The sequence below is a fragment of the Anomaloglossus baeobatrachus genome, chromosome 4 (genome assembly GCF_048569485.1).
Source record: "Anomaloglossus baeobatrachus isolate aAnoBae1 chromosome 4, aAnoBae1.hap1, whole genome shotgun sequence".
In the NCBI taxonomy this organism is placed as follows: Eukaryota; Metazoa; Chordata; class Amphibia; order Anura; family Aromobatidae; genus Anomaloglossus; species Anomaloglossus baeobatrachus.
In genome coordinates this window covers 15,085,508-15,102,597 of record NC_134356.1, presented here as the reverse complement: position 1 = coordinate 15,102,597, position 17,090 = coordinate 15,085,508, and the positions used below count along the sequence as shown (strand labels likewise).

The 17,090-nt window shown below is 49.7% G+C and overlaps 1 protein-coding gene and 1 pseudogene across 1 annotated transcript; one reads left to right on the top strand and one right to left on the bottom strand.

Moving 5' to 3' along the window:
• Positions 1–2,717: 2,717 nt before the first annotated feature.
• Positions 2,718–3,128, bottom strand: LOC142302604 (histone H3). Its single transcript, XM_075343708.1, has one exon. It carries the CDS (start codon positions 3,126–3,128, stop codon positions 2,718–2,720), a length of 411 nt encoding a protein of 136 aa, XP_075199823.1.
• A 2,504-nt stretch (positions 3,129–5,632) lies between these two features.
• On the top strand, positions 5,633–6,689 carry LOC142302215 (high mobility group protein B1 pseudogene; annotated as a pseudogene).
• Positions 6,690–17,090: the final 10,401 nt, after the last annotated feature.

Below are 17,090 nucleotides of genomic sequence, written 5' to 3'. Positions count from 1 at the left end.
AACTCAGCCATTGCGCGGGAATTTCACATTCAGCGCTCAGCCAATCAGCACTCAGTACGGCCCTGGCTCCACCCACAAGCGCTCTGTGTTAACACCTTTGTGCCCGCGATATTCCCAGCTGACCCTAGAGCAGCACAGACTGCAATGATCGAGCGCAGCGCCGCTCATCTTAACATAGTCAGAAACAATCTATTTCCACTATAGAGACTGATGCACAATGCCCGTATATAGAGCGGCACTGGAGAAGAACAGGAGATGACGCAGAGGGCGGGGATATAAGTCACTTTCCATTTTCAGCTCCGCCCCTCTTTTGCTGATTGGCTGAGCGCAGAACATTTGGTGATTTTGAATTTCCCGGTTATTTTTTCTCGCTGTTTAATAGACAAATCTCCATATACTGCTGTGTACTCCAATATTGTGCTGAATATCTCCATATACCGCTATATAACCCCCATATAGTGCTGTACACCACCGTATTCTAATGTTTAGCCTTTTATAGGGCTCTATACTTCCCACAACGTGCTTCCCAAAAACCACTGCCATATAGTGCTGTACATCCTGCATCTACCACCACCATACACTGCTCTGCACTCACCACATAGAGCTGTATAAGAAACATTCACCCACATCCGGGAACATCCCCATACTAGTGTATTCATACTTCACTCCCTCCATATTGTGCTCCGTCCTCTCAGCGGCGGCTCCGACTGCAATAAAACCTATTGAGAAAGGCGGTTACAGGAGCCACAGACAGGAGCGCACTGGAGACCGCAATACCCCATACAGCGCAGTATAAAGCCCTGCTATAGACAATGTGGCGGCTCTTAGAAGAGCCTTTGTGGTGTGGAGCAGCGGTGGTGATCACTTGGCGCTGGTGTACTTGGTGACGGCCTTGGTGCCCTCGGACACGGCGTGCTTGGCCAGCTCTCCGGGCAGCAGCAGGCGCACGGCGGTCTGGATCTCCCGGGAGGTGATGGTGTGGCGCTTGTTGTAGTGCGCCAGGCGGGAGGATTCCCCTGCGATGCGCTCGAAGATGTCACCGACGAAGCAGTTCATGATGCCCATGGCCTTGGAGGAGATGCCGGTGTCGGGGTGCACCTGCTTCAGCACCTTGTACACGTAGATGGCATAGCTCTCCTTCCGGCTCCTCCTCCGCTTCTTGCCGTCCTTCTTCTGAGTCTTGGTCACGGCTTTCTTGGAGCCCTTCTTGGGCGCTGGGGCGGACTTGGCGGGATCAGGCATGATGAGAGCAGAAAGATCTCTTCACTGGAGAGAGACTAATGATCCTGCTCCTCCCAGAGCGGCCGTATTTATAGCCCGGCCATGCAAATGAGCACTGCTGTCACATCGCTGTTCTATTGGTTGACAAAGGGAAACTGAACCAGCTCCGCCCCCTGCAGCTCATTGGTTGCCTCCTCTCTGCCGTCTCATCAGCAGCTTCTCTCCTCTGTATCTCCCCCATACTACAGATCTCCATACAGTGCTATAAACCCCGCAGTGTACACGGCGCTGTGCACCCGGGGCCCCGTTACTCTGCCCCCGCTCTGCAGTGACTGGTAATGCCCCGTATAACATGGAGGAAGCAGTGACTGCAGGAGCGGAGTCTCGGTGCTGAGCGGCCGCTGCTCACTCTCCTGACAGCGGCTTTTACTTCCATAATCAGATATTTCACATTAGAAGCTGCAAAAACAACAACGGAGATTGGAAAACGAGAATTAGAGGAAGAGGCGGAGCTGAAGCGTCACCAGCCGCAGTCCTCTGTGCGGTCCGCCCCGATAACTGCAGGGAAGCTCCAGCACAGAAACCACGTGGTGCCTGTAACGTGAGGGGCTTGTGGGCGGGGCCATAGCCTTTATGCAGAGTGCTGATTGGCTGAATCCCTAATTTGAACTTCCCGCTCAGTGGCCGATAGCTCCTCCCGCTCTTTGTCTCCGTCGTGTAACACGCGGCCTCAGGGCGGACGTTCTGCTGAGATCTCTACAATCCGACACAGATCTGCAGACGCTGAAGTTGGTTTTTATTCATCTCCTCATTAAAAACGAGTCTAAGAATCTGAACTAATAACAAACGCGTCACTATAAGAATGTGCAGAGCGACATCACAGCCCGATACAATCTGCAGATATTCTCCAGACAGAATACGATCTGGAGTGAGAGGATCCCCCTGCGAGATCTCCAGATCCCACAGCTTCCGACATCAGACACAGGATCCCAATAACCGTATCACAGCCCGATACAATCTGCGCCCAACCTGCAGATATTCTCCAGACAGAATACGACCTGGAGTGAGATAGGGGATCCCCTGCGAGATCTCCAGATCCCACAGCTTCTCACATCTGGAGGACAAGAGGGATAATAAAGTTGGGGGGGGGAGGGGGGTTCGAGGGGGTCAGTTTAGTGCAGAAAGCTCCATTCAGAAAGCCCGAGATTACTCCTGAGTGAATGAGATGCCATCAGACTCCGGAGACACCGCACAATGAGCCGCTCTCAATACGGGGAGAAACTGAAATAAACCGCGGGCGCGATACTACAGATACAGGCAGAGCTGCGGAAAGTAAGAACAGGAGACTCCGCAGCGCCGCCCGTCACATGTAGAGACCGCGCCCCGGACACTGCGGGGAATGAGGAGAATCAGATGCCAGGAATCAGCTCGTCTGAAGGAGGATGTGGTGGCTCTGAAAAGAGCCTTTGTGTTGTGCTGGGGGGTGCGGGACAGATCTACGCCCTCTCCCCGCGGATCCGGCGGGCCAGCTGGATGTCTTTGGGCATGATGGTGACCCTCTTAGCGTGGATGGCGCACAGGTTGGTGTCCTCGAACAGCCCCACCAGATAAGCCTCGCTGGCCTCCTGCAGGGCCATGACGGCCGAGCTCTGGAAGCGCAGATCGGTCTTGAAGTCCTGGGCGATCTCTCTCACCAGGCGCTGGAAGGGAAGCTTCCGGATCAGCAGCTCGGTGGATTTCTGGTAGCGGCGGATCTCCCGGAGAGCGACTGTCCCCGGCCGGTAACGATGCGGCTTCTTCACTCCTCCGGTGGCGGGAGCGCTCTTCCTGGCGGCCTTAGTGGCCAGCTGCTTGCGGGGAGCTTTCCCTCCGGTGGATTTACGGGCAGTCTGCTTAGTTCTGGCCATAGCTCTGTATAAACGAAAACAGAAGTGATAAGAGGAGCGGCGGGAGCAGAGTATTTATCCTCCTGTGCGCGTCCTCATTGGTCTGTGAGAAACACGCCCCCTGCACGCTATTGACTACTACCACAAAAGAAAATCATGTAGCCAATAATCATCCAATGTCTGTGACCAATCATTTTTAGAAGCTCCACCCCCCACTAACCCCGCTCTTATCCCCTCCAGGCTACACGCGGCTATGGAGCAAACGACATCGATGTAACTGCAGCTCCATCTCCCCGCACACAGCGCTGAACAGTGCAGCTCCCGCATTATCACTACATCCCCGATAACTGCTCCCGGCATCTACCGCCCCCTGTATATGACATCACCGCGCGAATCAATAGACAAGCACTGATGAAAGGGAAGCGACAAAGTGTATGCACAGGGGACAAGGTCGTGACACTGATCATACAGAGTGGACAAGGTGGTGGCACAGAAACAGCTCTGCAGGACAAGGTGGTGGCACTGATCATACAGCTCTGCAGGACAAGGTGGTGGCACTGATCATACAGCTCTGCAGAACAAGGTGGTGGCACTGATCATACAGCTCTGCAGAACAAGGTGGTGGCACTGATCATACAGCTCTGCAGGACAAGGTGGTGGCTCTGATCATACAGCTCTGCAGGACAAGGTGGTGACACTGATCATGCAGCTCTGCAGGACAAGGTGGTGGCACTGATCATACAGCTCTGCAGGACAAGGTGGTGACACTGATCATAAAGCTCAGCAGGACAAGGTGTGACACTGATCATACAGCTCTGCAGGACAAGGTGGTGACACTGATCATACAGCTCTGCAGGACAAGGTGATATGATCATACAGCTCTGCAGGACAAGGTGGTGGCACTGATCATACAGCTCTGCAGGATAAGGTGGTGACACTGATCATACAGCTCTGCAGGACAAGGTGGTGGCTCTGATCATACAGCTCTGCAGGACAAGGTGGTGGCACTGATCATACAGCTCTGCAGGACAAGGTGGTGTCACTGATCATACAGCTCTGCAGGACAAGGTGGTGGCTCTGAGAAGAGCCTTTGTGGTAGGAGGACAGAGCGGCTCCCGCTTATTTCTTGGCCGCGGGCTTCTTGGCTTCAGTCGCCTTCTTAGCCGGACTCTTGGCAGCTTTGGGTTTTGCCGCCTTCTTAGCCGGACTCTTTGTCACCTTCTTGGGCTTTGGAGCGGCCTTCGGCTTCTTGGGGCTCTTTGCCGCTTTCTTGGCGGCTGCTGCGGGCTTCTTGACCTTTTTCGGGCTCTTTTGGCCGCGGCCGGAGCCTTCTTGGGCTTCTTCGGAGATTTGGCCGCTTTCTTGGCTGCCGGCTTCTTAGGCTTGGCCGCAGCTGCTGGCTTCTTCTTGGCCGCTTTGTCCTTCGTCTCCTGCTTCTTGTTCAGCTTGAAGGACCCGGAGGCGCCGCTGCCCTTCACCTGGAGCAGGGAGCCCTTGTTGACCAGAGCCTTGATGGCCAGCTTCAGGCGGCTGTTATTCTTCTCCACATCGTATCCTCCGGCAGACAGAAGCTTCTTCAGGGCGGCCAGAGACACCCCACTGCGCTCCTTGGAGGCGGACACGGCTTTCATGATCAGGTCGGAGGCGCTGGGACCGGAGGTTTTGCTGCTTTTCTTGGGGGCCCCGGATTTCTTCGGCGCCTTCTTCGCTTTGGCGGCCGGTTCGGCGGGAGGAGGAGCGGAGGCCGGTGCGGTCTCTGCCATCGTGTGAGCGAGAAGTAAACACAGAAATCTACTGAGAGAGAAATACTGAGGCTGAAGCTGGAGGCGCCTGTTATATATAGTCTTACTGCGCACTGATTGGCTGCTGAGCTGAACCCTCCTGAGCTTCTATTGGCTGCCACTCAGCACAGGCCCCGCCTTCTCCCGGCTGAGCCCAGTGAAGCTCCGCTCTCCCCTTGTGCTTCCCTGCCCGGGATAAAAGCTCTATATTATCGGCTACAGCCGGACGGGTGAGGAGCTTCCGCCATCACTTCTCCTCCGCCATCATCTCCGCGGAGCGTGTGTGGCCGTCACTGCCAGAGATGCCGGGAAAGAGCGGAGAGGATCCCGGGATCAGCGCCGCCGTCCTCCGGATCTGCTCATCACTGAGTGTCCGGGAAGATAAACCTGCTGCGGGAGCTCGTCCTCCTATTCCCGGCTCTTGTCACCACCACTGAGATCTTTACTACAATATATATCGTGCAGGAAGCGGATTGTACGATGTGGGGGCGACCTGGAGCTGCTGACAGCCCAGAAGGGTAACACAGGCGATGGCCTCCGCTGCCTGCACCTCCCGGAGCTGGGATATAAATCTATCCCGTGTGTGCAGAGTATTGGGGGGAGGACACGTCCCACATTAGTGGATCACACCCGGAGGAGGATGAGTGCGATCTCCGGCACAATATTGTGTCTTATCCTCTGTGAAGCTTTTATCTCTGAGGCCTGTAATGGAGGGAAGAGCTGTGCTCAGGCGATGGCTTCACAATGCGACTCACTCCCCATCAGAAAGCAGAAAAAATCCGTGTGATCACAGAAATATTAATTCACACAAGTGACACCAAATATTGTGCAAAAGGTGAAATACTGAGGAAGAAGCGGAGACACAAAATGCAGAATCCACACACAGAGCACCGCTGTATATACTGCACAGACTGCACAATCAGCACCGATCAACAGCATTATAAGTGTCTATAATAACAGCAGCGTGTACAGTGTATACAGGGTATAGTGCATACAATATATACAGCACTGTGAAGTGTATATAGCTGTATATACATTATAGTCATCACTGATCAACAGCTTTATAAGTGTCCATAATAAGAGAACATGGTGTACAGTATCTACAGTGTATAATGTATACAATAGTATGTACAATATATTCAGCACTGATCAATAGCCTTGTAAGTGTCCACAATGATATTTGAGGGTCTGCAGTCTGTACAGGGTATAGTGTATACAGCAGTATGTACACTATATTTAGCACTGTGTACAATATATGCAGCAGTATGTACAGTATATACATACAGTATATACAGCAGTGTTTACAGTATAGTGTCCTCCTATGTCTACTTTGTACAGACTTGCAGAGAAGAGCAGAAGGAAAATCATCCTGATGTATCTGTGAACTTTGCAGAATTTCCCAATAATTGCTGGGAACAGTGGAAGACTATGTTTGCTACAGAGAAGGGAAAGTTTGGTTATGGAAGTGAAATGAAAGCTTACATGCCACCAAAGGAAAAACAGGAAAGAAGTTTAAGGACCAAATGCTCCCTCTGTTTTCTTCTTGTTTTGCTCTAACTTCCGTCCTGAAATCAGAGGGCAGCAGCCAGGTCTGACCATTGGGGACGAGGCAAAGAAATGAGGAGAGATGTGGAATAACATTTCATCAGGGAACAAGGCTCCTCACGAGAAGCAAAAAAACAAAATGAAGATGTGGATATGGCGCTGTATCGGTCCAAAGGCAAACTAGATACAGCAATAAACGTCCTTGCTGAGCCTGAAAAGTGCAAGAGAGGAGGATAATGAAGAAGAGGAGCAATGAGCAATCTCAATCAGTCTGTTTGTGTCAATAGCATGTATCCCCTGTACGTCCCATTCACTGAACGTGTAATGAATGTCGTCCTCCAGAAAAAAAAACATACATTTTTTCACGTTTCTTTAATTTGAAGTTAAAGATTAACCTTTATGTATTGATTTAAAATCAATTCCTATAATTCCCTAATGCCTCTATTATAGATTTGAACAGATCTTATAATGCTGATAGATTAATAGATCTTAGAGGGACCAACGCATAGTATGCACCACCAGCCAGAAGAGTGAACATTTCTACTATCACTGGGGAGACTGGGGGGCACAGAGATCACTGGGGAGACTAAGGGGGGCACAGAGATCACTGGGGAGACTAAGGGGGGCACAGAGATCACTGGGGAGACAGTACAGATCACTGGGGAGAAAGGAGGGGAGCAGAGCGCTGGGGGCACAGGCAGACCCGGGGGAGCTTGGAGGCAGTTAGAGAACTGGGGGAGGCCTGGATCACTGAGTGCTGGAGGTGGCTGCGGGCATGGAGAGCGCTGCCGGCGCACAGAGAGGAGCCGCTGCCGCCGGGCACAAGGAGCCGCCGCCACCGGGCACAGGTATCCACCGCCGCCGCCGGGTACAGGGAGCCGCCGCCGGGAACAGGGAGCCGCCACCGCCGCCGGGAACAGGGAGCCTAAAGGTCTATAGCATTATATCTGGATATGCAGCACTATATTTAAGTATACAGCACTACATGGCGGTGTATAGCACTGTTTTTTATTCCCTCTTTGCCAACCTATTTATAGCAGAAAATTACACAACATGCAGCACTATATAGCGTATGCAGCACTATATGGCGTGTGCAGCACTATATGGCGAGGATACAGCGTTATATGAGGATATAAGTGATTCAAACAGACATCGTTCTATTTAGTAGAGAAAGTCATGTAACCAATAGAGCCTAATAAGCTCCGCCCCCTGCAGCTCATTGGTGTTTCCACAAGTCTGATTTCCATTGCCCGCTTCAGATCTGTGCAATGACAGGGGAGGAGGGCGGAGCATCAGCCTATATATGTCAGTAGTAGCTGTTCTCGTCATTAGTTGCTTTCTTATTTCTTAGCTGGAACGATTATGTCTGGACGCGGCAAACAAGGAGGGAAGACCCGAGCTAAGGCCAAGACCCGCTCATCCCGGGCAGGACTGCAGTTCCCGGTCGGTCGTGTGCACAGGCTTCTCCGCAAGGGCAGCTACGCCGAGAGGGTGGGCGCCGGCGCTCCGGTCTATCTGGCCGCTGTGCTGGAGTATCTGACCGCTGAGATCCTGGAATTGGCCGGCAATGCCGCCCGGGACAACAAGAAGACCCGCATCATCCCCCGGCACCTGCAGCTGGCCGTGCGCAATGACGAGGAGCTGAACAGGCTGCTGGGTGGGGTGACCATCGCCCAGGGAGGCGTCCTGCCCAACATCCAGGCCGTGCTGCTGCCCAAGAAGACGGAGAGCAGCAAGAAGGGCAAGTGACGCCGCTGACCCCGCATCCTCCACAACACAAAGGCTCTTCTAAGAGCCACCACCCCGTCCTCACAGGAGCTGGCCCCGTCCTCACAGGAGCTGGCCCCGTCCTCACAGGAGCTGGCCCCGTCCTCACAGGAGCTGGCCCCGTCCTCACAGGAGCTGGCCCCGTCCTCACAGGAGCTGGCCCCGTCCTCACAGGAGCTGGCCCCGTCCTCACAGGAGCTGGCGCCGCTCATCTATTGTGTCTGGATAATGCTGGAGTTTAGGCAGGAATATAGCAACAGGCAGTGTACTGTGTATGAGAAGGGTGGAACAGTGGGTATAGGTGGCACTAATGTTTATAATATGGGTTTCTGCTCCGGTCCTTTATACACGATCCCCTCCCCCACCCTTCATATCTGTAGTGGGAGGCGCTGAGTCAGCCGCTGTTCTGGTCTTTCTCCGGGTAGTTGGGGCCGGTGATGGGTGTCGGGCATTAGATGGGTATAATGTGGGCAGATTCTGCTCCTCTGCCAGCGGCTCCTGATGACCTCATTACCCATGTGCAGTGTGGCGCACGGACACTGCCGCTCACAGTGGATCTATATACAATCACTGCAGACAATGTGTGATAGGAAATTCCATTACTGCATCTAAACACTGAGCACATGAAATGTGAGCGGCGTCACTGCTGTATGGAATATACGGGATAATAATGGAGACACTTGTGGATTCCTGAGTAGAGATGAGCGAATCGGTCGCGGTTCGGCTCGAGGTCGGTTCGCCGAACGGGGGTCGAACCTATAGGCTATAATGGGAGGCAATCACAAACACATAAAAATGCATGATAAATGTACACAAACAGTTAATAAACATTGCCATAACACTTACCGGTCCCCGCGATCCCTCCTGCACTCTGTCTCCTGCCGCTATTCCATCCGATGATCGCTGAATCCTCCCGGTGACCAGCACTGCCAGCAGAGAAGCAGGACCTATCGTGACGTCAAAATAGCCATGTGACCAGTCACGTGGCTATTATCTCATTGGCTACAGACTGGTCACATGACTATGACACGTCATGTAGGACCTGCGAGTGCATCTCTCCGGTACACGGTGCACATATGTAAAAAACACAAAAAACCTGAGCTGAAACAATGTTCAGTAAACATGCAACATTAAGCATGTGAATTGCAGCCTTAAGACTAGAAAAAAACCAAAGAGAAAATTGCATGAAAAATACCCTGACTATAAATAAATAAATTGCAAGTGCTTAATAACAGGGTACTTAGTATATACATTTTTGCAAAAAGGTAAAAAGCTGTCTCACCTCGTCACGGTGTACCCATCTGAGACAGTCCCTAACCTACTGAAGTTAAAAACATTATCAATACCTGACTTGTGTCATGTCAAAACTCCAATATGAATGGTAAAGTGGTTAGCTGGGTCCCAGATTAAATACACAGTGACGTGAGACGCAATTAGTTGTTCAGTCTCAGTATTAGCACTTGCAATTTATTTATTTATAGTCAGGGTATTTTTCATGCAATTTTCTCTTTGTTTTTTTTCTAGTCTTAATGCTGCAATTCACATGCTTAATGTTGCATGTTTACTGAACATTGTTTCAGCTCAGGTTTTTTGTGTTTTTTGTATGTTATCTTGCTTTATTGCAAGTTGGGGGCGCAGCCCTCCTAATACTGAGACTGAACAACTAATTGCGTCTCACTTCACTGTGTATTTAATCTGGGACACAGCTGACCACTTGCCACCATTCATATTGGAGTTTGACATGACACAAGTCAGGTATTGATAATGTTTTTAACTTCAGTAGGTTAGGGACTGTCTCAGATGGGTACACCTTGACGAGGTGAGACAGCTTTTTACCTTTTTGCAAAAATGTATACACTAAGTACCCTGTTATTAAGCACTTGCAATTTATTTATTTATAGTCAAGGTATTTTTCATGCAATTTTCTCTTTGTTTTTTTTTTACGGTGCACATATGTGTATCGCCGTGTACCGGCGATATGCTCTAGCACACGGTCGACTCCCCGTTCCGTTAGGGACCGGCTGACACAGCCGGTCATTAACGGAGATCACCGTTGCCATAGCAACGCAGTTAGCGGTGACGTCACCGCTAACTGCGGCTCCGGGAGCACCGTTGCTATGGTAACGCGTCTGTCAGCGTTACCGCTGTCACCGCTAGCAGCACTGATCACTCACGGAGTGAAGGCTGCACGCTGCTTCCCGATTGTAGTGAGGATTGTAGTGAGGATGAGGTGCCCCAGCCCATGATGGGCTGGGGCACCTCATCCTCACTACAATCCTCACTACAATCCTGAAGTGCAGTTTCTTCAAATTCATTTAAAGGCACTTGGAACGCTGAAATTGCTGCTTATAATTTAAGCCTCTATTAAAAACCTCTTATCAGCGCTGGTTTATTGGGGATTTATTGGGCTGACAGGGGCTAATAAAGATGGAGTCTCTAATGTGTCTGTGTATTTATTTCTATTAAAGTATTTTTTCTCTGTGTGGTGTCTTTTTTTTAACCCTTTATTGGAGATTCTTAATGGCCGGGTCAAACGTGCCTGACATTAAGAATCTCTGGCTTAATACTGGCTAGTAAAACAAAGCCAGTATTAACTCATGATTACCCAACAAGCCACCCGGCTCCAGGGCTGTTGGAAGAGTTGGATACAGCACCAGATGATGGCGCTTCTATGAGAGCGCCATTTTCTGGGACGGCTGCGGACTGAAATTCGCAGCAGAGGCGCCCAAAAACCTCGGGCTAACCTGTGCTGCGGATTCCAATCCCCAGCTGCCTAGTTGTACCCGGCTGGACACAAAAATGGGGCGAAGCCCACGTCATTTGTTTTTTAATTATTTCATGAAATAAGTGAAATAATTAAAAAAAAAAAGGGCTTCCCTATATTTTTGGTTCCCAGCCGGGTACAAATAGGCAACTGGGGGTTGGAGCTGCATGCTGTACCTGGCTAGCATACAAAATATGGCGAAGCCCACGTCATTTTTTTGGTGGGCAAAAAACTTCTGCATACAGTCCTGGATGGAGTATGCTGAGCCTTGTAGTTCTGCAGCTGCTGTCTGCTCTTCTTCATACAGACACACAGCAGCTGCAGAACTACAAGGCTCAGCATACTCAGCATACTCCATCCAGTACTGTATGCAGAAGTTTTTTGCTGAAAAAATTATGTGGGCTTCGCCATATTTTTGTATGCTAGCCAGGTACAGCAGGCAGGTACGGCTGCCCCCAACCCCCAGTTGCCTATTTGTACCCGGCTGGGAACCAAAAATAAAGGGAAGCCCTTTTTTTATTATTTCATGAATTTCATGAAATAATTAGAAAACAAATGACGTAGGCTTCGCTCCATTTTTGTGTCCAGCCAGGTACATCTAGGCAGCTGGGGATTGGAATACGCAGCACAGGTTGGCCTGAGCTTTCTGGGCCCCACTGCTGCGAATTGCAGTCTGCAGCCGCCTCAGAAAATGCCACTTTCATAGAAGCGCCATCTTCTGGCGCTGTATCCAACTCTTCCAGCACCTGCCTGCTATACCTGGCTAGCATACAAAAATATGGCGAAGCTCACGTCCTTTTTTTGTAGTTTTTTGGCCAAAAAATAAAAAAATGCTTCCCTGGAGTTTCCATTGCCAGTGAAGGTAACACCAAGCAGTGGGGGTTAGCAGCCAGTAGCTGCTTGGATTACCCTTAGCTAGCAATACAAAAAATGCAGCGGGAGCCCATATATATTTTTTTTAATTATTTATTTAAATAACTAAAAACAAAATGGGCTTCCCTGTATTTTGATTGCTGGACATCACAGAGCTGTAAAAATAAATCTTTAAAAAAAATGACGTAGCGCTCCACGGTATTTTTGATTCTCAGCGCAGATAAAGCAGACAGCTATGGGTTGCCACCCCCATCTGCCTGTCGTTACCTTGGTTGGCAATCAAAATACAGAGAAGCCCATTAATTTTTTCTATTTAAAAAATAGTTAAAAAAAAAATGACGTTGGGTCCCCCCATTTTTGATAGCCAGCTAGGGTAAAGCAGACGTCTGTAGACTGAAAACCACAGCTGGCAGCTTTACCGTGGTTGGGGATCCAATGTGGAGGTCCCCCCAGGCTCTTTTTTTATAATTATTTTATAAATATTAATAATTACACAAAAAAAGTAGGGTCCCCTCCAAATTGGATCACCAGCCAAGGTAAAGCGGACAGCTGTGGTCTGGTATTCTCAGGGTGGGAAGGTCCATAGTTATTGGGCCTTCACAGGCTAAAAATAGCAGGCCGCAGGCACCCCAGACGTGGCGCATCTGTTACGGGGGGACCGGCAGATTAGGACCAGGGGGTATATATCCTAATCGCCAGTCGGGGCCCACCGTGCTCCAGATGACAATGGAGCTGCTGGCACCTGAGGGTTAGGCGGAGAGTATAGAGCTGGATGGCTCTGAGATAACCCAGGAACTCTGGGAACCGGTCACGTGTGTTGGGACACGTCAGACCGGACGACAACCCGATTAGCGTTTTGGTGCACCTAGCGCTACACCAACCACGTGTGCAGGAAACACGTCAGGCCGGGTGGTAACCAGGTAGCGTTGACCGGAAGACCGCCACGAAAGCGCCCTGTCGGCCACGTGTGTAGGACACGTCAGGCCGAGCGGTCCTCCGATTAGCGTTTCTGGCCACCTCTCGACTGGCCACGTGTGTGTAGGACACGTCAGGCCAGATGGGTACACCAGTAGCGTTGACCGGGAAGCCGAGGAAAATAAGGAACACCCTGTTAACTCCACAGGGGTCCTGGAGTACGCTGTCCGTGCGCGTAGGGGGCACAACCGGACAGGTGGCGCAGCAGGTGCGTTGTCCGTGTGCGTAGGGGACACAATCGGACAGGTGGCGCAGCAGGTGCGTTGTCCGTGTGCGTAGGGGGCACAATCAGACAGGTGGCGCAGCAGGTGCGTTGTCCGTGTGCGTAGGGGGCACAATCGGACAGGAAGCACAGCAGCCGCAGCCCAGTTAACGCCACTGGGCTGCTATAGCAAGACTGGAACGGCAGGAGGGAAGCACGGCGCCTGACCCTGATGTGCCGAGCCACGAATCTTGGCGTGACAGGCACCGTTCGCCTAACCCTACCTACCGCTTCCCAACATAGGCTTATGCCGCAATGAGGCTCTAACATGGAGGTGTGCTCTGACTGAGCAAATGTGAAGACTGCGCACCTCCATGTTGTCTCCAGCCCCTTTTATAACCTGGGTCCGCCCCAAACCCAGGGTGGAACCACCAAGGTCCAATAGCAGAGTGCCATGTCATCAATGACGTCACATGCGACCTATCTGGAACCGCCACGTCATTGATGACCTCATGGCAGCCACGCCCCAAACACTTCACCAGTCATCGTCTGACGACCAATACTGAGGTGCCAGATCATAGGGGCGGGCCTCTGTGAGCCAGTCCGGAGTTGCCACGTCATCAGGACACCTGACACCCTCTGCCCTATCAGGACCTGCCACCTCACGGACATGCTCAGTGAGGTCCTTACCGGACCTAGCCTCTGATGCACTAAGTGCCTGAGCATGCTCAGTAGCCTGAGCCACAGGCTTAGAAAGCAGACTATCAGTTTGAGCATGCTCAGTAGCCTGAACTGAGGACTTAGTCTCAGACATAACACAAACAGGCTGAGCATGCTCACTAGGCAAAACACCAGGCTTAAACTCTGGCTGGGGTAAATCGGCGCACGCATGCGCACTAGCCGCCTCTCCACACTTAGACGTGGTGGAAGGAACAGCCAACTGGACGACCCGAGGCACGGCCAAGAACGGCAGCCGGCGCCTGGGCGCAACAGGAACTGCAGCAGGCGGCGCCGGTTCGTAACAGCATCCACTAGATGCGCCAATCCTGGCGCTTCACCCCAGCTCATCCCGTGCCCTGGTGCAGTGGCAAACGGGGTAATAAATTGGGTTGATACTAGCTGTAAAGTCACCTGAGATCAAGCCCAGCAGTTTGTGATGTCATGGCGTCTATTAGATACCCAACATCATAAACTGTCAGTACTAACAAAAACAAAAAATCGACAAAAGAAATTTATTTGAAAAAACAGTCCCCAAAACATTTCCTCTTTCACCAATTTATTGTAAGAAAAAAAATAAAGGGGTCCCACGACGACTCTGGACCGTCTAGAATATGGGGGGGAGACACTCAGGGAACGTATCCGCCATTTTCTAGGAGTGCGGACCCTTCATGTGAGGAGTGTGGGTGCAATGAATCTGCACTCACTCTCCCCGGGTCCACAGCAGCAGAGTCCATGTCGTAATGGTTGCTACCAAAGCTGCAATGCCCTGCTCATGAGGTAAGGGCATGCCTAATCAGGAGAACTACTGTAGAGGAAGCTCTGCTCACTGGTATATAGGTGCTCAGAGGTAATAATAGATAAAATTAGTGAGTAACCTCGGCACTCTAAATCTCCCAGACTAAGTCAGTAAGTCACAACGGATAGTAATGCAAAATCACTCTTTATTGGTCCGTATTAAGAAAAAAAAAATTTCATAAGCATATATGTTTTTGTCCAAAACAAGTTACAAATGACGTTTCGGCCTGAGCCTTCGTCAGATTGGACTTATCTGCATGTAATCATGAAAAATGACAATAATCAGTATCACATAAGAGTGAGAGAACAATAACATAAACTCGAACAATGTAGAGGTACAATTGGGATGCAGCAAAAAAATTGCAACACAGCAAAAAATGAAACACATGATACAAATGTCATAATACAGTACAAGGACAATATAGTAATGACAAATATGGTGTCAGAGTAGGCTTAGACAGCTCTGGTACGAAAGAGATGTCAATCATAAAGTAACATGTGCAGTAGGTGTAGAGCTACACTATGCATGGCAGAGCTAATGGGTAGACCGACCATAGAAAAAGAACGGAGAAAAAGTGGAGAAAAAGTGAAGAAAAAGTGGAGAAAAAGTGGAGAAAAAGTGGAGAAAAAATGTAGAAAAAATGTAGAAAAAGTGGAGAAAAAGTGGAGAAAAAGTGAAGAAAAAGTGGAGAAAAAGTGAAGAAAAAATGTAGAAAAAGTGGAGAAAAAGTGGAGAAAAAGTGGAGAAGAAGTGGAGAAGAAGTGGAGAAGTGGAGAAAAAATGTAGAAAAATTGGAGAAAAATGTAGAAAAAGTGGAGAAAAAGTGGAGAAAAAGTGGAGAAAAAATGTAGAAAAAGTGGAGAAAAAGTGGTGAAAAAGTGGAGAAAAAATGGAGAAAAAGTGGAGAAAAAGTGGAGAAAAAGTGGAGAAGTGGAGAAGAAGTGGAGAAGAAGTAGAGAAGTGTTTGTTCATGCCAGATGGGAGATAAATAATTTTTTACCGGCGCTGTCATTTACTGTAACGTGATCATCGGTGTACGGTGTATACCTGTGATCACGTGAGCGGGGACCGGAAAAACCGTCCTGAATCATGATCTCCAGGGTCTCAGCTAGCCATGAAACCCCGGAGATTTTCTGACGCTGGGGGGCGTTATTCACTTATTTCTGCCTGCTGTTTATAAACGGCAGATCAGAATAAGGCTACATTAACACGACCGATCCATTTTTGTGGTCTGCAAAAAACAGTCCGTTTTTTTTCACGGGTGCATCCGTGTGGCATCCGTTTCCTTTCCGTATACGGTCCGTATGTCATCTGTTTGTCATCCGTGTGCCTTCCGTTTTTTTTGTGTACTGCAAAAAAACTGAATGAGGGTAAATGCATAAATTTACCCAGGATCCATAGCTTCATCCTACATGAGGCGGTCACATGTTCACTCCAGTGCCATTTTCTACAATTAAACTTCACAGACTGAAATAGAAACTAACACTTCCTTCTTTTTTTTTTCCCCTATTTCAACCCTACGGTGTTATACACCAAAAACTGCATACATTATACATAAAACATCTTCCAGTGTCACTTGGGTGATAAGGTACACGCACCCTCACTGTAAACCTGCAAACCTGGCTCCTTTACTGGCCAGAAAGAATCCCCAGCTTTAATCTGGGCGAAAACATTTTTCAGGGAAAACTATATACGACATATTATGTCAGGGAGAGAATTCACGATATACATACACCTCCATGAGAACGGTCTATCGACTACTCAATAATTCCGATTAAGACCAAAGTTTAGGGGTCTTCCCCAATGTATTCAATTCTAGATAAGAATACATTGACATCCACAAAAAACAAGACCAGTGAGTACGCATACAACGTTCAACTCACTGCTTAGCAGGAAAACCGTACCAGGTAACAGTCAGGGCTCTTTCACCCACTTTTTCCTTAACACTGCACCTGTACATCAGGTCCAAGGTATCAAACATCAATTATTGATGACACGTCACTCATAGGTGTATATATCTCAGTTTTCCTTCACAAGGACTGCAGCCTCTTGAGGCTTCCATGTCACATATTTAGGGCGTTCTTGTCCGGGACTATAGGAATAATGGTGTGATGCCATGTGTGGCCTGACGTCCTCAAATAAGGACAGCACCTGTGGTTTACCTCTACTAGGGACAGTGTTGGTGGTGGGGTGGATCATTGTTAAATCATTGTCATCTTCCTGCCCCCCCTCGGTGGCTTCTGTTGCTCCAGCAACAAATAGGCCAGTGGCCTTGGGACTTAAGATGGCTGGAAAAGGGAACTAGGTGCGGCCCGACCTGAAATGATGTCCGGGCACTCTAGGGAGGGCGTTTGGTGGGCAGGGGGACAAACTACACAAGTCCAACCCTTTGGGGACGACTTATGAGGAGGGGGCATTGCTTCCTAATGGGCTTGGCCACTTCCTGAGGTGCCATTTTCTGATCTGGTGCAATATAGAAATATCTACTATCTCCATCACATTCCTCTTTCCATGCCAATTTCCTAACATCTTTTGACGTTCTATACCATGCCTCAGCATC

Bases quoted from the DNA above. Each gene is read 5' to 3' on its own strand.
- LOC142302604 (XM_075343708.1), bottom strand. From the start codon at position 3,128: ATGGCCAGAACTAAGCAGACTGCCCGTAAATCCACCGGAGGGAAAGCT.